At 35.8% G+C, this 24,174-nt stretch overlaps 1 protein-coding gene across 3 annotated transcripts in view; it reads right to left on the reverse strand.

Annotated features, from left to right (window-relative positions):
• The window catches only part of COP1 (COP1 E3 ubiquitin ligase), a 237,442-nt gene that overhangs the window by 45,731 nt on the left and 167,537 nt on the right, over positions 1-24,174 (reverse strand). For all 3 annotated transcript variants that reach the window (XM_027868647.1, XM_027868646.1, XM_027868645.1), the window contains 2 exons: positions 12,617-12,741; positions 5,259-5,419 (listed from right to left, as the gene is read on the reverse strand). In XM_027868647.1, coding sequence (XP_027724448.1) covers positions 5,259-5,419; positions 12,617-12,741 — 286 coding nt within the window. The remainder of the gene's footprint in view (positions 1-5,258; positions 5,420-12,616; positions 12,742-24,174) is intronic.

A 24,174-nucleotide genomic window follows, 5' to 3' on the forward strand; every position in this document is an offset into this window, starting at 1 on the left:
TAGCTATTACTGTATAAAGTGTTCTGCTTCTGCTCACTTCACTCTGCATCAGTTCATACAAGTATTTTTATGTTTCTCTGAAAAAATTCCTCTAGCCATAACTTTACAGCATATTAATATTCCATTACATTCATTAACTATAATTTGTTCAGCCATTTCCCAATTAATGGGCAGTCCCCTAGCTCCCATTTCTTTATTAGAGCAAAGAACTGCTATAAATATTTTTGTTTATGTGGCATCTTTTCTACTTTCTTTGATCTCTTTGGGATATAGACCTAGACCTGGTAGTGGAATAACGAGGCCAAAGGAGATGTACAGTTTGGATTCTTTGGTGACAGTTTTAACATACATGTACAACATAGCATATATATGTATGCAGATGTGGGTATATGTACACATGTATGTGTATATACATATACACATGTATGTGTATATACATATACACATGTACACATTTACTGTTGTCCCCTGGATGAATTTTATTTTAAAATTTTACTACAATGTAAACTAGGGAAATTGGTCTGTAGCATCTCTTTCTCTGTTTTGTTTCTAACTTGTTTGTATAGGAGTCATATTTATCTCACAAAAGATAGAGTATCTTCTCACTCAAAATTTAAGAATTATTTTCATTTCACAGATATGAATTGTTCTCTATATATTTTTTTTAAGTCACTTGTAACCCCATCAGATGTGGGTTCATTCACTGTCCCTCCCCAGCCCTGACATTCCTTTATGAATTGCACACTTTCTTTTTGTGAAACTGCATTAAGATCTCTATTTTTTGTTTTGTTAATTTAGGTATTTTATATTTTTGCAGATTTTCATTGCCTAAAATTCTCAGTTTTTCAGGCATGTAATAGGGCATAGTAGTTGCCTGATAATCTATTATCTATGAAAATCTCTATTTTCTATTTATTGTCACTTTAAAAACATTTATAACATTATTTTCCTCTCTTTTTTATTTGATCAAGTTAGCCAATAGTCCATTAAGTTTATTAGAGTTTATAGTAACTCAGGACATTAATCAATTCTAAATTCCTAATATTTTCAGGTTTCTCTTGTCATTTTCAAGACTTCTTCATTACTCCTTTTTTTAGGGTTGTTAATGTACTTTCTAGACCTTTTATATATGCTCAGTTCATTCAACTGATTTTTCTATTTTTGTTAACATATATTTCAGAGATATACATTTCCCTCTTAGGATTACTTTAGGTACATCCCATGAATTTTAGCATGAAGTCTCTTTATTATCATTGTTTTTAACAAAATCTGTTATTATTTCTATGATTTGTTTTTTGACACCTAATGTTTTCAATAGAATTCCTTAGTCTCCATTTAGATCTGTATCTCTTGCTCATATTTATTTTATTAATTACCATTTTATTGCAATATGGTTATATATGATATGTTTATTACTTCTGCATTTAAAAATCTGCTTGTGATTCCTTTATACCCCACTATTTGATTGATTTTTGTAAAGGTACCAAAGGATACTGAGAGATACACATGTTCTTTCATATTCTCCTGAAGAAGTCACATTTTTCCAGCAAACTGTTCAGCTCTATAAATTTGTCTTTCTGTTAGATGTATTCAGATATGAAAAAGGGTTACTAAAGCCAGCTGTGATTATTGCTATCATCAGTGTGTTTTTTGTAATTCACATAGCTTTTTCTTTTTTAAAATTAAGATGTTGTGCCATTTGGTGAATCATACATCCAATAATACTACCTTTTTATTACATATGATGCCTTTAAGCAAAACGTATATGGTTAACTCTCATTATCTAAGTATTCATTAAAAATCTCTGCAGTTATAAGGCTGTATTTTGTTTAGGTCAATTACTATTATTTTACCTGTACAGGGAAATTCCAAAGAGAAAACTCCCTCCCCATCAGTACAACTCAATAAATACTCTATAATTGTAGTCTTGGAATACTACTTTGGACAGCTTAAAATTTAAGTAACTTCCCCAGGTCTTTCTGACTCTGCTGCTGACTCTTTTTCTAGGATGCTATGCTGTCTCCTGTGAGGCTGTATATGTAAGCAGAAATCACCATAACATAAAAATATACTAAATACACATAAAATTAGTTCTAACTAAATAAAACATGCCTCCCCACATAAGTTTAGCATTTATCCCTGCCTCTCATATCAATGCAAAGGTGTCTCAAAAGTCTCAGTGTAGTTTTAATAGATTAAAAGTTATTAAGCATACAAGAACGGATTTAATAACTTTAAAACGCATTGACACTTTTGGCATAACCTGTATTTGTTGGTCATTCTCTCTTATTACTGATTATTGAGACTCTCTTCAAAACAATTATTTGCATATCAAAGAATTATGAAGTTACTGGGAAAATTTATTAAATCCTTGAATTTTTTCAAACAATAGCTTTACGGAGTGAAAGATAAACGTGAAACAATGTTACCTTGCACTGTCATAGCTTTGTTGGAAAATTACACCAAAAACATAAATACTTGATTTTTTTTCTTGGTCATTTTGAGAATTAGTGCAGTTGTAATTATACTCCACATTTTGTTAACTATAAAGTAAACTTCTTTTCAAAATTTTTAATTTCAATTTTAAAGATACTATCCTAATCAATTCCACTCCCCACTACTCATTATGAAAAGTTGATCCTGGTTTTACACCTTCTTCCTTTGATAATCCGCAAGTAACTACCCTGTTTGTCTCTTTTGACATGACATTAAAAGTTTTTTATGGTAGCCTTAGCTGAAATCATGATTACAACTGTTGCTTTTTCAGAATTACCTGATTCATCAGCAATTTTGTTCCATTCCTTCATTTAGAATTTGTGGCTACCAGTTTTAAATGTTTCTTAAATGAAACAAACTGTTTTGGGTGCTTTTACCCATTTCTTTGTTCTTATTTTATTACGGAATTTAATCCATCCATATTTAAGAATATCAAAATATCCTCCCATGTATTCCTCTTTCATTTCACATTGCATTGTCTGATCCAAAAGTCTTGGAGTTCTCTTTGTAACTTTCTAATCCGTTTTACTCTTTCTTCTTGCAAGTTAAGTAAGAATGCTCTAGAAAGTCCTCCCAGAAACTCCCTGCCCAGCATCTAACCTACCCTCCTAATTTCTGTAACATTAATATATAACACCCCTTCCCCAGAGTATTGCTTTTTACTCTACTCCTTTTCTTACTCTTTTCTCCTTCTGGGATAATACTGTAGAGTCCATTCCTTGGGCTGGAGTGGCGCGTTCTTCCTAACCTGTGTTCAAGGAGGCCAGTCCTGTTCACTTGTTTCTAAGGTTTCAGCCATGAATAAAGCACCATCCTTCCTACAAAAGTGTTACAAATGACAGCTGAAAGATATCTTCTTTGCAGCCCATTCTCTAGTTTCAAAAATGGACATCCTTCTAGCAGCAGCTGTCTTGTGTTTCTTCCATCAAAGTCTAGTCCCAGTGTTTTATCATTGCTTGGGACAGACACTGGGTTTTCCAACTATTGTGTTGTTCACTCATTTTTTCAGTTGTGTCCAACTCTTTCATGACCCTTTGAAACTGGGTTTTCTTGACAAAGATACCGCAGAGGTCTGACATTTCCTTCTCAAGCTCATTTTACAAATGAGGAAACTAAGGCAAACCGGGTTAAGTAACTTGTCCACGGTCACACAGCTAGTAATCAGGCCAGATTTGAACTCAGAAAGATGAGTCTTCTTGACTCCATGTCCAGCATTCTATCCACTGTACCACACATAGCAGAATGCGAACTCTGGCTACCTAAGAAGATGGACAGGTTTAAAACATGAGCTCAGCAACAGACTCCAGGTCTACTACTATTCAGGGAGTATGGAGCAAAGGTTCTGTCACATTGGCTAAAGTGGTATGAATTTTTCAAACATAGCAAATCTTGAAGATTTTCTACCAAGTTATAGAAGAGTGGAGATCTGTCTTGGTGCAGGAACTAACCACTCCAAGAGAATCATGGATCTCAGAAGTACAGAAGGATTTTTTTTGTCTGCAAAGCTTTGGGTTTCTTATTCCTAACTTTTAAATAGGCTATTTCATAATACTCTCAAAAACATAAAATCCAAAACAAAACAAAAACAAAATCCTCACTAAGTTAAGTTGCACTTTAAAAATAAGTCTCTTGATTGATTTTCTTGAGGCTCTTGATAAAAATGCTTCTGTTCCAAGGAGAGCTGTTGATGTAGGGAAAACATTTAATACATAGTATTTTCAATTTTGACAAAACAATCTAAGGCAGGTTAAAATATCATCATATTAGCTCCCCAACTGAACAAAAACAAAAATCTAAACAATTATGTGGCAAGAAATAAAAGTTTATAACGTACAGCATACAGCATGATGAAAGAATAAAATGTAGACATATGCAATGGTAAAGCCAATGAAATGAACCAATAAATTTTAATCTATATAACATGATTCTTGGGGCAGCTAGGTGGCACAGTGGATAGAGTAACAGACTTAGCGTCAGGACTACTTGAGTTCATATTCAGCCTCAGACACTTACTAGCTATGTGACCCTGGGCAAGTCACTTAACTCTGTCTACCTCAGTGCCTCATCTGTAAAATGAGCTAGAGAAGGAAAATCCCAAATGGGGACAAAGAGAGTTGGACATGACTAAAAAGAATCAGCAGCAACAAACATAATTCTTACTACAAAAATAAAATTGTGCATGAACCAATTTCCTCAAACATTACTTATGGAAAGAAGAATGATGAAAAGGGATCAAATGCATGAAGAGAGGAAGACAAGACTAATATTTAGTTTAAAATGCTGAAGGAAAAGCCTAGATTGCAAAATGGGTGACTATAAGAGATAAGAGCTTCAAGAAAGGGGCAAGAATCTGTTTGTTTAACCTTAACTGTCAGAAAGACAGGATAACAAACTAAAATGGGTTCTTGGGGATTACTCTCAGTTCTTTAACTCTGGCCTGGAAAAAATATAGTTTATTGCCTGAAAAATTAAATAAAATATGAAGATATTTAAGCTAGTAACCATGTATTTTGTAGAGAATAATTCCACATTAACACAGTACTGAACTACATGATTTAGACATTTTTTTCCTTTTCGTTTCTTACATCACAAAATCATTATAAATAAAATACAATTAAAAATTTTATGTTTCATAGCAATGTAATACTATGTTTACTTAGACAATGAAGAAAACTTTGTTAATCCTCCAAATGTATCTTTAACTTAATATTTCAAACAGTTACATGGGAAACAGTTCAACTAAAACATGACCTGAAACTTACCCCATCTGGCAGTGCCCTCCAACAAACAGCACTAACAAACTCATTTGTGTCATCCTCTTTCCGGTCCTTGTCTAAGACACTTTTGACTGTATCGAATTTAAAAGTCAGCAACGTCTTTGAAAGACCTTTGTAGTATAAGTAGAGGGAATTATTTTCACTTCCTGGAAATAAAAGCACAAATTATTTTTAGAATGGGAGAACTCTTAATAAACAGCCATTACCTACACAAACTATGACTAGAAAGTATGTGGAAAGGAGTAGCATGTAACAGGTCTGGGAAAGCAAGATGAAGCCAGTCTGTGAAGGGCTTTAAAAAATGCTAACTAGAAGTGTACATTTCTTTTCAGAGGCAATAATGAGCCACTGGAAGAGACTTCTAAGCATAGAAATGACATGGTCTGACCAGTGTTTTAGGTATATTACTTAAGAAGCTCTGTGAAACATAAGCTTGAGAGGAGAAAGACTTGAGGAAAGAAGACCAATTAGGAAACCTGGGAAGAAGTGATGAGAGCCTGGAATAGGATGGCAGTGATAGGAGAGGGGGAAAAAAGAGGCTGAATGCGGGAGAGGCTGTGGAGACACAATGGACTATTTTTTGGCTACAGGGTGTGGAAGAGGGAAAATGAGATCATTTCAACAGATTATTCAAGTCCATTTTTCTCATTTTACTTAAAATTGGTTGAACTGCATTATTTGTCCTTTTTAAAACATCAGGCAAGCAGGTGACACTGTTTTTTTAAAACCTACTTACAGCTGATACATTTTATTTTAATATGGTAAACATTTCCCAGATGCCTCACAAAGTATGGTTTCTCGAAAACAGTTAAGCAAAATGCCAAATACAGTAATAGCAAGTGGTTTATACTGTAGACCTTAAAGGAAAAGCCCCTCAATGGAGGGAATAATTCCTTTGAACCAGGGCTTCTTAAATATTTTCCACTCATGACCCATATGGGGTAGTGACACACAGTTTAAAGAAGAGCTGTGGTTTAGACAACAGTTAACTACTAGCCATCTGGAAGGGATCTCAGAGACCATCTAGCCCAAAAACCACTTTATAGATGTTCTTTAGGGTCCTTGAAACAAAAATGACTGTAAGTTAAATAAAAATAAAGACAGAATTTATGAGGAAGATATTATGCAGGGCTACCTTAGGGTCAAAGCTCAACTAGTCAAGCTTCAAAATGGTTTTCTTGTTTTGCTATGGACTGTCACTAAGGGGATAAATTCTAATTCTATGGAAGCCCAATCCACCCAATGGTTCTGTGAAAAATGTATTGTTTATATTTTATGTGCAATAAAGTGGATGAACTTTACAGAAGTCCCCAAGTTCTCTATCAAGACTTTATTTCTTGATTTTACATATAATTTTAAAAAAAACATGGTTACACAAACATTTAAGAAACATGGTTCTATTTGTCCCAGTTTCCTAGGACAGTGGATTAGTAGCAGTGAATTAGGTGATAGATGCTGAAAATACTAAGAGATAAACTATTATATATACCAAGAAAAATGAAAAAAATCATAACTGACAATGAGGGAAAACAAAAACTATAAAATAAGGAATTAAAAAACAACAGCAACAAAAAAAAAAGGCACAGCAGCCTGGAATCAATAATACAAAGTTAAACAGTCTACATGCCCAACAATTAGTAAAGATGATCTTCATCAATAAAAAGCTAAAAATTTTTTAAGGTAGCTCAGCTTTAGAAGGCGAAGAAGATTTATGAACTTCTCTATCTGCCCATTCCACACCAAAACAACAATGTAAAGGAATTATGAGACAGATAAAGAATAAGTAAAGCTAAATCCATATGATAAGATGGCAGAAATAACACTCATGAAATAGTGGAATAACCTCATGAAATAGCACTGGAGGCCTTAACTACATAACAAGTTTCTCCCACTCAGCATCCCAACACAATAACTCATCCCCACATCAGACACATATAAGTAAAAGTGATCTTGCAGGCTTGTGTTTCAGGGTTGACTATGAGGATCCCTGCCTTGTCCCCTTACGAATGACTCAGTCTGAATGCCCTTACACACCACGAAAAGCAATGGAGAATGATTTTGCTCAGCTACCCAAAGTAAGGGGAAAGTAACTGGAAAAGGAAGGATAGTATGGAGAAATACATTAGAAAGAACTTCTATACAAGACAAAAGATAAGAAAAGCAGTTGGGGTCAGCACTCTCTCTGAAACATAAAGTGGAGGTGCCAAAAAGCATGGGAGAAAAACAGAGACAACTAACTGAAAAAAAGGGGAAAAAAGTGGAAAGACCAAAATACTAAGGCTCAAGTAAAAAGCTCATAAAAAAACTAAGAGAATGGCTTCTAAAGGCAGAAGAATTAAATAAAAACTCAAAATGAGGTCAAAACCATGAAAAAGTATATCATGAAAGAAAATGAACATATTCTCTGACTAAAAACAATTCTATAGACCTCCACAGAGATCATAGGATAATAGCAATAAACTCTGAAATAACTCAAAAAAGAAACAAACTTAAAAGGCTGGTTGGAATCATTACTTTCAATGAAAAATTGAAAAATACAAGAGGTAGAGGTTTTGAAACATTTATTCGGCTTAGAACATAAAAATATAGAAATGGAAGAAAACAGCAGAACAAAAACAAAAGAAAATAATGTTAACATCAACGCTGCAGAAAATAAACAGACTAACCTCTACTATATCATGGATAACTTAATGATTATACATCTTCCAAAAAAAAAAGAAAACAAAACATGGTACATAAAGAAAAACTGTGAATATGGCAGGTAATATTACAATTATAATGCCCAGCAGTCATAAGAACCTTCAGCTATCAAGGAAAAACTAATTCAAATACCAAGCATTACTCTGTAGTGATATGCTCAGATACTCTGTGGTTACGAGAAATAGGAAAAAAGAATGAAGTAATACATTTGAAGAGGCAAAGGAGCTCAAGTTTTAACTCATAATAACATCCTGAAAAACTGCACCCAATCAGCAATTTTAAAATTTGGACCTTCAACAAGAATGACATTTCTATAAAAATAAAAGTAACAAAAATGAACAAAACAAAAAAAAATGTGAGCAGAATATCAGTCCTGGAAACATCATCAATGACAGAAACACATGAAAAACAGATAAGTTATCATCAAAGAAAAGACTAAGTAATGAAATCAATTATTGTTTTGTCCTGAAAGAAAATATTAGTAAGGAATAAGAGAGAAAAAAAAAAGAGAGACCATCAAACAACAAAAAAGACCAAAGGGTTAAAGTCTTAAGAGGAATTTAAAGAAGGAAAGGCAGAGCAGAATTAATACTCCATAGATTAAGTCCTCTGAACCTGAGTAAATCAACATCTTCTCTGGGAGAATGGGGAAAGGGAGGTAAAATATATGAGTTGGAGATAAACTTCCACGAAAAAAAGTGAAAGGTGAAAAATTTCTTTAGTCTCTCAAAAAGAGATAAATATAGAAGGGAGCTGTGGGATAATAGTACAGAAGCAATGGAGGGGAATAACTGAGATGGAAGGAATAGAAGGGGAATCTTGTTTGGAAAGGGAAAAGGGGCAAAGCGCTCATAAAGAATGTTAATCCACCAGTGCCTTGTGCTACTAACGGGAAAAAAGCTTCTATTTGTAGAAGAGAGGCTGAAACTACAAGTGCCATAGCTGTTTGGAAAGATTCCATTCCTAAGCAGAAGAAACATTTATTTTAAGTATAGTTTACTATAATTTGTTTTGCTGCATGTGAAGTTGACAGCTTCTTTGAAGCATAGCCTCTTGTAGCCTCATAAATTTGGGAAAAGTGCATCAGTTTCTTTTAATTTCTGAAAAAGTGTTGACACCCAGCTCTCACTCCAAAGAGAAAAGCAGCTTCTGTCAAGGTCACTCTCAAATTACTCATTATTATTCCTGCTGAGAAAGACTACTCATCCTAAGAAAACCACCACTTACAAAATATTGTTAATTGTATATCATCTTGAGGTTAATTATGAGAACCAGTCCATTAAAAGTTCTCCCCATCCATAGGTACCTACATCTAAGTTTGCTGAGTTTTGAATATTTCCTGAGGCTGATGGTTAATCTAGAATGTGGGAAAGGCTAGTTTTGTGTGCCCTGGGAAATTAGCACTCCAAAAAGACTATCCTCCCAGGATAGGCATGAGCCAGATGACCAATTAGCATTCTTAAATCTCTAAGAGCACTTGAAGAGTGGGAGACTGTCAGAAGTAAAGCTTTTTCACTATACGAGTATGACCAATCTTGGCTCCAATTGCAATGCTGCTTAAGACTCAATCTGTAATTCTCACGTGGGTCTTAGTACCTGTATCTGCATGATGGAAGCTGGCATAGGACTAAGAGTCTGCACTTCATCTGGCCCCTAAAGGGACTATCAGCGGCATTCCTACTCTTAGCACTTAATGTCCATTAGAGTTAGTGATACAATTCATCATTGGAACAACTCATTTCCTTCAATAAATCTCACCAGAAAATATTTGACTTTTATGTTGGATTTTAAATTCACATTTTAAGTGGTCTGATGATAAGTTTTACCATTTAACAATTTAGAGAACACTGGCAAATGTTGGGGAATGAAAAGGAAAGGCTTCTTCACCTCTCTATTTCTTGGAATTACCTATGTAAACCTAAAACAGTAGGTCAGAGTTTAAAAGACAGGGGACATTCTAATGGGTTTTCCTGAAAAGAATTTACAGATTGTTGTTGTCATTCAGTCATTTCAGTCGAGTTCAACTCTTTGTGACCCTACTGAGGGTTTTCTTAGCAAAGATACTGGAGTGGTTTGTCATTTCTTTCTCCAGCTCATTTTACAGATGAGGAAACTGAGGCCAACAGGGTCAAGTGCTTTGCCCAGGGTCACACAGTTAAGAAGTGTCTGAGACCAGATTTGAACTCAGGAAGAAATGTTGCACATAACTGAAATGACTGAACACAAAAGGGAAGGCTTTCTGTAGAAGGTGGGATTTTAGTTGGGTCTTAAAGAAAGCCAGGGAGGTCAATAGTCAAAGTAGGCGAGAGAGAGCATTCCAGGCATGGGAGACAGACAGAGAAAATGTCCGGAGTCAAGAGACGAAGTGTCTTGCTCATGGAACGGCAAGAAGGCCAACATGAACATAAGGCTGTGGAATGATATCATAAAAATACCGTGAGGACTGTTAAAAGCTCAAAATGAACTGAGGCTAGAAAGAGAAATAAGGACAATCATGTAACTGTTAGATATCATTTGGAATATTGTGTTTAGCTCTGGATGCCAGAGTTTTAGAAGGACATTGATAACTGGACAGTATCTAAAGGAGAGCAGCCATGGTGGTGAAGAGTTTTGAGACCACGACACATGATTTCTTAAAGAAACTGTGCATGTTTAGCCTGAAGAAAAGAAGACATGGGGAGAAATAGCTGTCTTCAAGTGTTTAAAAAACTGTCACGTGAAGGAAGGATTAGATTTGTCCTGTTTGCCCCCACTAGGAGAATTGCAAGCAATAAGTGCAATTAGAGCTACCCCAAAGCGGAATGGCGGGCCTCTAGAGGTGGAAGGCTCCCCTTGTCTGGGAGTCTGGAAGCAGAAGCTGTGTGACCACTCCCTTCGGTTTGTTACAGGGATTCGTTCTCCATGTCAATTGGCCTGGATGGTTGCTCAGATCCCTTCCAACTCTCAAATTCTGCGATCCTGTGACTATGTCCGACTCTCGCAGAGGGAATGATTAAGTGTCTGAGGGCAGTAGGACCCAGAATAGTAATGGGGGGGAGGGAAAATGACATAGAACTAGAAATAGGATAAACTGGCCTTAGGGAGGAGAGTTGTAGTAAGGGCAGAGGGTAGGACAGGAACCCCTGACTGAACACAGAGTGACTCTCATCACATTAGATTACTTTCTTTATGAATTTCTAAGAGTGACAAGTATTGACTGGGGAATGGCTAAACAAAATGTGGCCTATCCGTGGAATGGAATATCAATGTACTACAGGAAAAAATGAATATAAAGAATTTAGAGTATAGAGAATCACTGAAAGACTTATGCGAAGTGATGCAGATTCAAATAAGCAAACTTAATAAACAATATACCCAGTAATTACAACAATGTAAACAATTAATAAAATGAAATGGAACACTGTACAATTGTAATGGCCAAAGAAAAGCTAAGAAAATGTACCTTCTTTTTGTAAAGGCAGAGGTCTCTGGGTATATAATATTGCATATACTGTCATAAGTAGGCAATCGTAAGTCAATTTTGCTGACCTGCTTTTTGTCTATTTTCTTAAACTCTGTTATATGAAACAGCCTAATAGGTAGAGAAGAGAAAAGCAAAAACATCTGGAAATGAAACTGATGTGAAAAAAAATCATCAATAAAAATTAAAAAATAATTTAGAAAGAAAAAAGGCAGGAGAACATATATTTTAGAAGCATTTCTGTTAAAGTAGTTCTAAAAAGTTTATCCTTAAAAAGGTGCTTCAATTATCTGAAAGAGGCCATTTGATGGATCATCTCTTTTAGTGAAAATGCTAGTATGACCATATTTAGATTTCTAATATAGAAACGACTCAATAAGGTAATAATTTCTTACAGTTTGTTTCTTTGATAGTGAGGTAGGTAAACTACATATGATGTTAACACACATATAACAAAGAATATATCAGGGGCAGCTAGGTGGCACAGTGGTTAGAGCACTGGCCCTAGTCAGGAGGACCCGAGTTCAAATTCGGCCTTAGACCAGACACTTGACACTTACTAGCTGTGTGACCCTGGGCAAGTCACTTAACCCCAACTGCCTAAAACAAAAACAAAAACCAAGGAATATATTCACAATATGTACTTCAGATGATTCCTAAAGATAATTATAAAGTGCTATACTAGGTGGAGGGGAAAATACCAAAGAAATAAAATCTGGTCCATAATGCTACCTTCTGAACATATATATCTATATGTGTGTATATTTATGTGTGTGCATGTGCGTGCATGCACATATAGTTACATGTATCTACAGATGTATGGAGATTAGACAGGGACAGATGATTGAGACAGATACAAAAGACAAAACTATATAGATGATAGACAGATATATTGATAGAAGATAGATAGTATCCTTAGCAGCCAATTTGTAAGACAGAAACAGATGTTGAACAGTACCAAACAAAAGGTTATCATAGGATCCCAGATTTACAATAAAAAGGAAACATAAGCATGTTCTAATTTAACCTCTCATTTTAAAGATGACAAAAACTGAGGCCAAAGAAGAAGTGACTTGTCTAAGCTCCACGAGTTACACAAAGGAGTCAGGACTCAACCTCAGGGAGGCTGATTCCAAATCTGCTCCTCATTCTGTTTCACCATACTACTTTAACTTTGACTTACCACAGGCTATGTAGTCTCCATTGGAAGCCAATCCAACAAAATTCTTTTCATTGATATGGCCCTTGAAGGAACGCAAACAGTGTGGTTTCCCTACATTCCACAACTTCAGCTGACTATCAGTTGACCTGAGGTTAAGCACAAGAGTTAAAATACATTTAAGATTTTCCAGTATAAACAACTAAATCAATCTGTCAGCTTCACCAGAACAAAGGTTGTGCTTTATTTCAGTGATCCCTTTGTCATTTAAAGTTTATTTTCACATTACTTTAAAAATCTATTGAATGCTATCTTTATCTTAAATATAAGCCATTTTCCAGTTATTTATACTTCCTTTATAGGGCCCGAACAACAAAAAAGAAAATACAAATGGTCAACATGGTTGTCTTTTTAATGTGAAGTCAATACTATGACAGGTTTATTTTTTTATGTTCAGTAGGATCACTGATCTAGAGGTAAATGGAAACTTAAATATTCGGTCTCATTCCTTCACTTTTACGAATGCAAACCAAAGCCCAGCAAGGTTGTATGTATCTACCCAAGGTCACAGAAAAAAAAAAAAAAAAATGACGGAACCACCACTTGAATGTGTTCCAAGAGTGGCTTTTTAATTTTTCCACATAAACTTGGAATTTTAAGTATTCATATGCTTGTAAAAATTAAAGTCTAACAAAATATGATGAATTCATATAATCTATAAAGTCACAGAAAATTAGAAAAACATACGTAAAAATGCATTGTTGACATACCCACATTTAAAAAAAAGTAACACACATAATTTGTTCACTCCAATTAGATACTAACAATGAACATATTCTATCAAAATGTACTTGCTGAAATTAGCTTTCAAGGTATAAAAAACACTTTCTTTGGCAAAGATAAAGACTTTTTTTCTTTTTCTCTGTTTCCCCACCACCCAGGATATTGTGGATTAATAAATGTGTTGCATTGAAAAAAGAAAAGCAAAAAAGCAAAAGCAAATTGCTATTTTAAGTTAAGATAGTTAAAACTAAAGAGGGTCAAATGTTTTGGGCAAATTATTTTTATACATGTAGAAAGATTATCACTTTCTACACAATTCTGCCACCTAATCACCCATCATAAGAATACCAAAACAGTTCCTCAAAAAACTATGACAACTATTCTCGATTGGCAACCACTCAAAGCAAGAAAAAACTTTGAGAATTGTTGTCTTTAAAAATTAAATTGTTCTCAGTTAAAAAACATTTTCTCTCTCTTTGTTACTTCTTCCCCATTGGAAGGAAAAAAAGAAAAACAAAACTTATTATATTAAATATGCACAATCAAGCAAAATAAATTCCTGCACTGGGCAAGTCACCCACTTCTCTATCAGAAGGTGGGTAGCATGCTTCATCATGATTCCTTGTTCATCATGGCACTGATCAGAGTTCTTTGTCTTTAACAATGTTGTAGTTATTGTATAAATTTGTTCTCTGGGTACTGCTCTCTTAATTGCATTAGTTCTAGCAAATATTTTCTAGTTTTCTCTGAAGTTGTCCCTTTCATTATTTCTAACAGCATAATAATATATTAATAATTTGTTCAGCCATTCACTAATTGACGGACACTCCCTCAAATTCCCGTGCTGTGATATCTTCCTTTCTTTCATCTCTTGAGTAAATAAGCCTAGTACTGATACTACTAGTCAAAGAGTATGCACAGTTTAGGAACTTTTTGGGCATAGTTCCAAATTGTTTTCCAGAACAGACAGACCAATTTACAGCTTCACCAAGAATTCACTGATGTGACTGTTTTCTTATAGCCCCTTCAACATTTATCATTTTCCTTTTTCATAAATTCTGCCAATTTTATGGATGTGAAGTGGAACCTCAGAGTTGCTTTATTTCGCTAATTACTAGTGATCCAAAAAAATTTGTTTCATATTATTGTTAGCTTGGATTTCTTTCTTTAAAACCTTCCTATTTGTGTTCCTTGACAATTTATCAATTAGAGAATGGCTCTAAATCTTAATTTATTCTTTACATATATTGGGAATGAGGCTCTGATTAGAGAAGTTTGATATGAATATTTTCCCCAGTTACCTGTCTTCCTTTACGTTTTAGTCAGATTGGTTTATTTCTGACTTTCTTTGATTGCCACTATTGTTTACAAAGAAGAGGATACTGAGCAAAAAATTTGCTCAACATCAGTGCAGAGATGCTGATGCAAATGAGTTCAGCTCTCGTCTTTCCTCTTTCCCTCACTCAGATCTCAGTTATAGGCTTTCACCTTTTCTTTCCTTTTAAATCCCTATTTGTGATCCATCTTTTCATATTAGTTTGTTGTACTTATTACTAATCCCTCCCTCAACCTACCCTCTTAGTACCCCCTTCCCATTTCACTTTGTTCCTCCATTAAGTGCAATATTTATCTTCACCCAATACTGTTGTATTTTCTATCTCACTTTTATCAATACATTTGAATTTTTTACAATGTTTTGATTTGTCCTAATATTTCTAGTTTTCTCCCACAGACATTAATTTTCATTTGGTCCATTCTAATTTTCAAGGAGTATGTTGCTTAGGTACATTTTTGTACCTCTTGGGCTAAACTGTTAATTCTCCTTCCAGGTGTTTCCTTTATCACTAATGCTTTCCCAATTCTTTACTCCAGTAGTCTCATATTATGAACAAAATCCTTTATTAACTTTTGCTTACTTTCTTCCAAGAATTCTAGCTAAACTTTTTAAACTAAGTTGTACTTTTCTTTATTGCTTTGCTTGTAGATGTTTTGGAATCATTCTCTTTTTCTGGTTTTACGTCTTGGATGTCCCTCCATAATGACTCTTTATGGTGGGATTCTTTTTTTGTTTACTCATTCTTTCTGTCTTACTTCCTAAACTGGGACTTTGTGTAATGGCCAGGCTAACATATCTGTGGGCCTTGGTTGGTCTTGTTTTATCTTTGGCCATGAATTTTTCCCTGGGTATTGGGTACTATGCTGTTCAAGGATCTCTGGAGTGGCTCAGGTTGTGGACCTGCAAGGTTTTAGTGTGCCCAATGCTGCCTGATTAAGGATGGAGTCTCATCTTTGACCTCCTGGAGCTTTGTAAACTCCTAACCCATGTTTAAGTCTTGCAATACAACTAAGGACTGCCCCCAGTTAGATCCTCTAGTAGATCATTGCTAGCCCTAGGTCAGCTGAAGGTAGTTGGTAGGTTCCAATGGTTCAGAGAGAGAGAAAAGCAAGTTTCCTCTTGGTCTAAGCTCTTTAACCTGGTTATTCAACATCAGGCTTTAGATCCCATTTGGAGCTGAAAGGGAGACCTTAACTCCAAATCCAAAGTTAGAGTCATAGCTGTTCTGCCTTGCGTTCCTGCTTCTTGCCCAGCACATTGGCTTAGGACCACCACTGGGTGTAGGTCGTCTTTTCAGGCTTCCCTTGATCTAATACCTAGCTCTGGAATTTGAGAAGTAGAGCTGCCAGTTCGCTCCTATTCCTTCATCTTGCACAGCTTCTGGTGCGTTCATGCTGGACCTGAAAGCTTTTCTTGGCACAGAGGAAGAAGAAAAGACTGCTGAGGAAAGAGCCTTAGGCAACATTCCAGGCAAGACCTGGAAGATTTAGCAAAGGAGACTAAAAAGGAGTAGTCACAAAGGTAAGAGTAGAAACAAGGGAAAGTAGTGTCACAAAAACCTAAAGAGAAAAGGGTATCCAAAAGAAAAATGCGGCCAATAGTGCCCAAGACTTTAGAAAGGCAGATGGACAAAAAGAGTATTTCCAGAAGAGTATCATGAGCAAAAGCACAGACAACAGCTCCTAAAAACATTGATATAACCTTAGATTTCATTAATAGATATATGTGTCCAAAACAAGGGATATAAGAGATTTTCCACTCCTGATCAGAAAACTTCTCAAATATCAGCTTTACATTTCATATTTTAGAAGGTATGCTGAGAAATTATAGTATGTCCAAAGGAAGAGAACCAAGATGGTAACTAGAAACCATACCAAAATAGATAAGATGAATGAAATGGGGGTGGTAGTTGACCAAACCCTTGAATTCTTTATACCACTGTCCAGCAATCACTTACATGCTTCCAGAACCAATAATGGCTTACTCCCCCCATCCACCTTCTCCACTCTTATTTACTGATAAATTCTGCTGGAGAAAGTCACACAACTATGCTGACAAAGGTCTGTTAAAAATTCATGCTATCTCCAATCTCAACTTGGCCATCACTGCTATATCGCCAATATTTTTATTCCTTGCTAATTGACACTATCTCCCTGCCCATGGAAGCTATTCCAAAACTTCTCTTGGTCTCCTTTGTAGGTTCATCATTCATATCCTGTCTTCCTATAGGGAGTTGTTCTCCAGAGTTCTGTTCTCAGTCCTTTCTTCTCTCTCTACACTACTTCTTAGTAGCTCCAAAATGACCAACGGACTCAACTAACATCTCTGTACTGATGACTCTTAAATCTATATCTAGTGCTCATCTCTCTCCTGGGCTCCAGTCCTGCACACCCACTTTCCTGCTACAGTTCTCTTCCAATTTGATGTCCCACAAAATTATCAAACTCAACATGTTCAAACCAGAACTCATTGTTTTTTCCCCTAAAACCATCCAAACATCTCTTTAATTTTGCTGTTTCTCTCAAGAGCACCGCCATTCTTATAGTCACCTATGTTTGCAACCTAGGAAGCATCATCGACTTCATTCTCACTCATCTCCAACATCTAATTAGTTGCTAGCTCTTATTGATGCCACCTTCTCATGATGTCTCCCACCTACCCTTTCTCTCTAGTCACACTCAAAATGTCCTAGGTCAGACCACTATCCTCTCATACGTGGACTACTTCAATAGCCTAACTGGTTTCCCTATGTCTTGTTTTTTCCCATCCCAATCCATCCTCCACAAAGCTGCCAAAAGTAATATTCCTAAAACATAAGTCCAGTCATATCACTTCACTGATCAAGAAGTTTCGCAGAAGCTTCTGAGGCCTCATTCCCTTTCAGATAAAGTTTTGTCATTCAAAACCTTTCACCATCTGTCTCAAGCCTCCTTTTCCAGTCTGACATGCACTCTATGCTCTGTCCATTCTGGCTTACTTGCTATTCCCTCACACTCAACATTCCGTCTTCTGCCTTCTATGACTTTATACAAGCTGCTCCCTAGGCCTGAAATGCTCTTCCTGCTCACCTGTACCTCTTGGAACACTGAGTACCCTTCAAGGCTCAACTCAAGACTTCTTTCAAGACATATTCATGATTCCCTCAGTTGTTAGTGTCTCCTTTCAATTATTATATAATTATACTGTATATGTCCAATATTTACTAATCTGTGAACATGACCCTCTGGTAGAATGTAAGGTTCTTGAAGGCAGACACTTGTCTTTGTCTCCTCAGCAAATACTACAATGCCCAGTACATAAGAGGTGATCAGTAAATGTTTGTTGATTGACTGACTAAAAAGTATGACATAATAGGTGCTTAATAAATTCTTGCTGATTGATTAGGAAATCATGACATATGTCTTCAAATATCTGAAAGTCTATCAAATGAAATAGTGATTTATTTTACACAGGACCAGAGATGATTGGGAATAGTAGGAAGAAATTACAGGAAAGTAGATTGTAGCTTAATTAAGGAAATATTTCCTGATAATTATAGCTCTTTGAAAATGGAAAAAAGCACCTTACAATATAGTGAATTTTTCGTTATTGTAAGTACCCGTGATTAAGTTGCCTTTTGTTACAAGTTTTGGAGAATAGGTTCATGTTTCATTTTTAAGGGGTATAGGGCAAATAACCTGCAATATCCTTTCCAAGACTGAGATTCTATACTGTTACGTGCTGAAGTTGGCAAGCAGAGAAGATAAACTAAAGCCATGATCCATTAAAAAAAAATTAATAAATGAAAACATATTGAGGAAAAAAACTGGTGGCAGCTAGGTGGCACAGTGGATAAAGCTCCGGCCTTGTGAGTCAGGAGGACCTGAGATCAAATCCGGCCTCAGACACTTGACACTTACTCGCTGTGTGACCCTAGCCAAAAAAAAAAAAACAAAAAAACCCCCCAAAAACATCAATTTTAGTACTTTAAACCTTAGTAAGTACTGACATTTTTCATAACCAAACAATCTACAGTAGAGATACTTATTTATCCTTCTGAATTACTGTAATCCCTGCTTTTCAACTACTGGCCATAATTGGACCACAAAACAAAATGTTATTACCACTATGCTAAAATTTAAAGGAAAATTAGAAATATGGATGGTTGCTAACATGCTACATTTCTGGAAAATATTCTGGAAAGTAGCCCATCATAAAATGATGTGAGAATGACTGCCTAAATGCTGTATTTATTTGTTGCAATATGTTCAGTGCCATTGGGAAAAATCATTGAAGGAACAGGTAAAGAAAATGAGTTGGAAACTAATGATGGTTTTTAGGTAACATTAAATGTGGACAGATATGAAACAAAGTAGCAAAAAAGCAGGTCCCGTCCACATCATATTTAACAAGACATGGATTACTAACTTCCTACATGATCTATTTTATTTCCTTGGCATCTTGGCTCCTCTCAACAATAAAACGTAAATAAATGGTCATTTTTTTTTCACTAGGCTTCCATATATATTAACTTAAGTACACTAGTGAACAATAAGTGAATAGTAATGCATAGAATTATCCTATGATGTTTTTATTTTCTCAGTAATTATCATCTTTGGAATATATAAAAGTCTAATAAAACAAAAAGAAACTCTAATAATACTTTAGTTATTATAACACAAGGCTGACCATATTACTTCCCTACTCAAGAATTGTCTGTGCCTCTCTATTGGTTCTAGGATGAAATACACCTCCTCTATTTAGCATTCACAACCCAGGTCAAATCAATCTTTCCAGATTGATTTCATATCACTTCCCATTATACAGCCTATGTTACAACCAAACTAGTCTACTTTGCTGTGAAAGAAAACACATGTGCATACATGATATTCTGCCTGCTATCTCTGTGTTTTGCATAGGCTGTTCTTCATGTCCCTCACTCCATCTTGTGGAATTCCTGTCTTAATTTATAAGCTTGACTCTAAAATGACCTATAACATGAGATACTTACTAGCTCCCACTATTGTTAGCAACCTCCCTCCCAAATTATGTTGTCTTACTTTGCATCTGTCTATATTATTGTTTTCTGTATGGAATACACAGCCATCTCCATGACAGTGTAGACAATTCAAGGGCAAGAATACTTTTCATACCATCTTTGTATCCCTTGTGCTGAGAACATTCGAAGTACCAATAAATGCTTAAGATCTTTACTCATATCTGGCCTTTAACACATTCTGGTTGTGTAACGTTGGTCAAGTCATATAACTTCTCAGTACCCCAGGAAACCTCTCCGGTGTAAGATATTACAAAGCAGCTGATGATCTGCTTTACTAGAGGAATTTCCTCACATAAAGTTCCTTACATTACTGAAATCATCATTCTTGCCTCCTTGCCTTCCCACCAAAATGGATTCAATAGCTGCCTTTTATAGAGATTCAAGGTTTTATTCAAAAGTCCCAAAGCACTTTGCATACGTGATCTCATTTAATCTTCACAACCAGACCTGGGAGGTAACTTTTATTATTAGCCTCATTTTACAGAGGCACAAAGCAGTGAGGTAGCACAGTGGCTACAGCACTAGGCCTGGGGTCAGGAAGACCTGAGTTCAAATCCAGCTTAGATACTTATCTCTGGGTAAACCTGGGCAAGTCACTTAACCCCTGCCTGCTTCAGTTTTTTCAACTATAAAATGGGGATAATAACAGCACTTACCTACCACTGTTGTTGTGAGGATAAAATAAGATAAAATTTGTAAAAGTACTTATTACAGTGTTTGACACATAGTAGGTGCTATAAAAATGATAATGTCTTCTTATCATTACTATTTGAGGAAACTGAGGCTGAGAAACCTTAAGTGACTTGCCCAGGGTCACACACCTAGTATCTGAAGCAAGATTTGAGATCTGGTTTTTCTGGCTCTCTATTCACTGCGCCACCTGTCATATAAGGTGGGACTATATCTTAAAATGTGCATCTATACATACACAAATGCATAGATACTTATATGAGCTATCTGTTGAAAAATTTTCATAGTGCAGATTAAAGAACACTTGTTTTGCTTTGTTTTTTGCTTTTTATTGATTTTTTTTTGCAACATGGCTAATATGGAAATATGTTTTGCATAACTTCACTTGTGTAACTGATATCATATTGTTTGCCTTCTCAATGGGTGGGAGAGACGTACAAGGGAAGGAGAGAATTTGGAACTCAAAATTTTTAAAAGAATGAGTATTAAAAATAAAAAAAAATACTATGCGAGACAAAAAAGGGAAGATTTTCATAGTGGAATTCTATGTAACAGCAAAAAATTAGTAATATCTTAAGAGCTCTCAATTTGTAATAAGAACAATAGTGTTTGAAACCTGGCTCTGATACTTACTGCCAAGGTGACCTTAAGTAACTTAACTTCTCTGGGTGTCAGTTTCATCATCTGAAAATGAGGGAGATGGACTTGATGACTCTAAGTTCCCTTTCTGGAACTAAATCTGTGATCCTGTAAGTAATGTGAGGGAATACAGTAATGAAATTAAACTGGACAAGTCTGAGGAATATTGAGAACTCTGGAAAAACTTTTATGAAGTACAATGTAGAACAAGAATGGAATATACACAATGACTGCTGTGATTATGTGAGGAAAACTGAGTGAGGATGCAAGGACAAAGAATCCTAATGGGGATGTGAAGAGATAGAAAAAGAGTTGTGAAATGTCATGTTTTTAAGGTAATTTAAATGTCAATAAGTTGCGAGAATGACAGATTTAGAGCTAGAAGAGTTCCTAGAGGTTATCTAATCCAATGCTCTCATTTTACTTTCAAATGAATGAGACATTAATTATATTTCCAAGATTCAACAAAAAGTGAAAAGAAAATAAGTGTGGTAAGTATTTTCTACCCAGTAGAGGACAGAACCTGCACAAGTAGCACCTTTTCTGCTCTCCTTCCAGCCCCTTGATCATTGGGTATGTTTTCTTTTGGCAGGTGATTTGGAAATACATGGGCTTGGAATAGAATGGATGGTTTGCTTGGGGTCAATTGCTACCAAATGCCAGGATGAAAACTGAGTCCAAAGAATTACTGCAGCTCAACAAGTTCACAATTCAAGCAGCACACAACTGGGTAAGACAACACAACATAATGGAAGGAGTGCTGGGTTTGGGTCAGAAGATCTGAATTTTATTCCTAGATCTTCTACTTAGTACTTGTAGGACTTTGGACAAGATTTGCTGTTTTTAGGATTCAATTTTCTCATCTATAAAATGAGAGGACAGGACTAAATGATTAGTAAGGTTCTTTTCTTTTGCAAAATCCTATGAGAGTTGCCCTGGTCTAAAAATGCTTCCTCTTTTTATCCATATGATCATATGCTGAATGGAAAGAGGATTAAATTTGGGGGAACTGGGTTGGAAACCTGGCTTATATACTTCCTGTGTGAACCTGAACAAATCACTCAACTTCTCTGGGTCACAGTTTCCTAATCTGTCAAAATGAGGAGATTGGACTAGATGATCTTTCTAGTTCTAAATGCTGTGATCTGTTATATTAACTATCATCATCATCATCAAAGCTATAACTATCTATATGCCCTAAGTCTTAAAAATCAAATAATTTATAGCCAGAACAACAACAACAAAAATCCTATAAGCTCTTGTTTCAATGTAAAGTCATTGACAGAGGGACCCAAGAAATAACCTTAGCAGTAGCAAAATTCATCAGAATCAAATGAACAAGTCCCATAACCTCCTGAGGCCTCTACTAAAAGTAAGTGGTTTTGAAATTCCTTCTAGCTCTAGCTTTGTGATGGTATGATTCTGCAAATTGTGTTAAAATTTTATTTTTTTAAGACTTGCCTAAAATCCTTATGAAAGACAAAATTTAGCTCTAATATTAAAAAGTTTTACCATGTACTTAGTTTATGGCCTTTGAAATTCCTTTGTCTGATCATAATCTATTGTCATCCCATCTTTTCCTCTGCCTGGGAATGTCTAATCTCATTCTTCGTCCTTGCTATAGACTCTCAACACTTCACACTCTCAGTTTTTTTTCCCATAGGATCACCTCTGCACTAGCTATATCCCCATCCTTTTCACATACTGACCCACAGGTGAACCAGCTTAACTCTACACTCTCCTCTTTTCTCAAGTCCCTCTTATCTTGCTGCCAATCTTGCTCTGGCACCCCCTGAAGATGGGATCAATTTCACTATATGCTGCCTTTACTCCTACTTGCATGCTAGCGAATGAAGTTGGAGAAAATCACAAAACCCTATTGACAACAAATTTCTTATATAATTAAAACTGGGCACTCACTGTGACAAGGCAATTTTTATAACTCCTTAATCAATTCAAGATCAGCACAGCAGCTTTTCCAAACCTTTTTATCATTCTTCAAATCTCCCATGGCTGTCCCACCCCCTACCCTAGCAGCTAAGGACTTTGCATCATATTTCACTGAAAAAAATTGAGGTCATTTGTCAAGAGCTCCCTCTTTTCCCCTCCTCATCTCACATCACTCAGACCTTCCCCCACCCCAATCTCCTCTATCACCTGTCTCACATGAAAAGATGACACTTCTCTTTGCCAAGGGAAAACCCTCTACATTCACAAGTGATCCTATGCCATCCTGTCTTCTCCATCAAACTGCCCTATCATACTCATTCTGACACTAATCTTCAATCTACTTGACTGCTTCCCTATTGCCTACAAACAGTTCCATTTCTCCTCCATCATCAGAAATCTTTCCCTTGATATATTTTTCATTGATACAGTCCTATATTTTTCTCCCTTTCATGGCTAAACTCTTTTAGAAGACAGTCTACAATTGGTATTTCTACTTCTTTTCTTTTCACTCTCTGCTCAACTTTCTGCAGTCTAGCCTCCAACCTCATCATTTAACTGAAACTGAACTTTCCAAAGTTATCAATGATATAATTGCCAAATCTAATGGTCTTTTTCACAATCTTTATCCTTCCTGACCTCTCTGCAATCTCAGACATTGTTCACTCCCTTCTTTATGTTCTCTTCTATCTAGATATTCATATTTCTGTTCACTCTTACTTCTCCTCTTACCCATCTGACTATTCCTTCATAGTATTTTCATCCAAATCGCCACCGCTAATGGTGGATGTTCTCCACAACTCAGTCCTGGACCCTCTTCTTCTCATCTCCCTCTACCCTGCACTCCATTAACTCTGGCCTCCTTGCTGTTCATTGAATAAGACCCTCCATCTCCTGACTTGATGCATTTACATTAGCTGTTCCCTGCATGCCTGGAATTCTCTCCCTCCTCTTTTCCACTTTTTTTCTTTCCTGGCTTTCTTCAAGCTTAAGTCACATCTTCTGCAACAAAAACCTTTCTATTCCTCCTTAATGCTAATGTCTTCCTTCTGAGATAAACATCAGCTTATACATCTTATTTGTGCATAATTATTTTCATGTTGTCCCTCCCATTAGATTATGAGCTCCCTGAAAATAGGGACTGTTTTT

The sequence above is a fragment of the Vombatus ursinus genome, unplaced genomic scaffold (genome assembly GCF_900497805.2).
Source record: "Vombatus ursinus unplaced genomic scaffold, bare-nosed wombat genome assembly UNPS02014789.1, whole genome shotgun sequence".
NCBI classification, from domain to species: Eukaryota; Metazoa; Chordata; class Mammalia; order Diprotodontia; family Vombatidae; genus Vombatus; species Vombatus ursinus.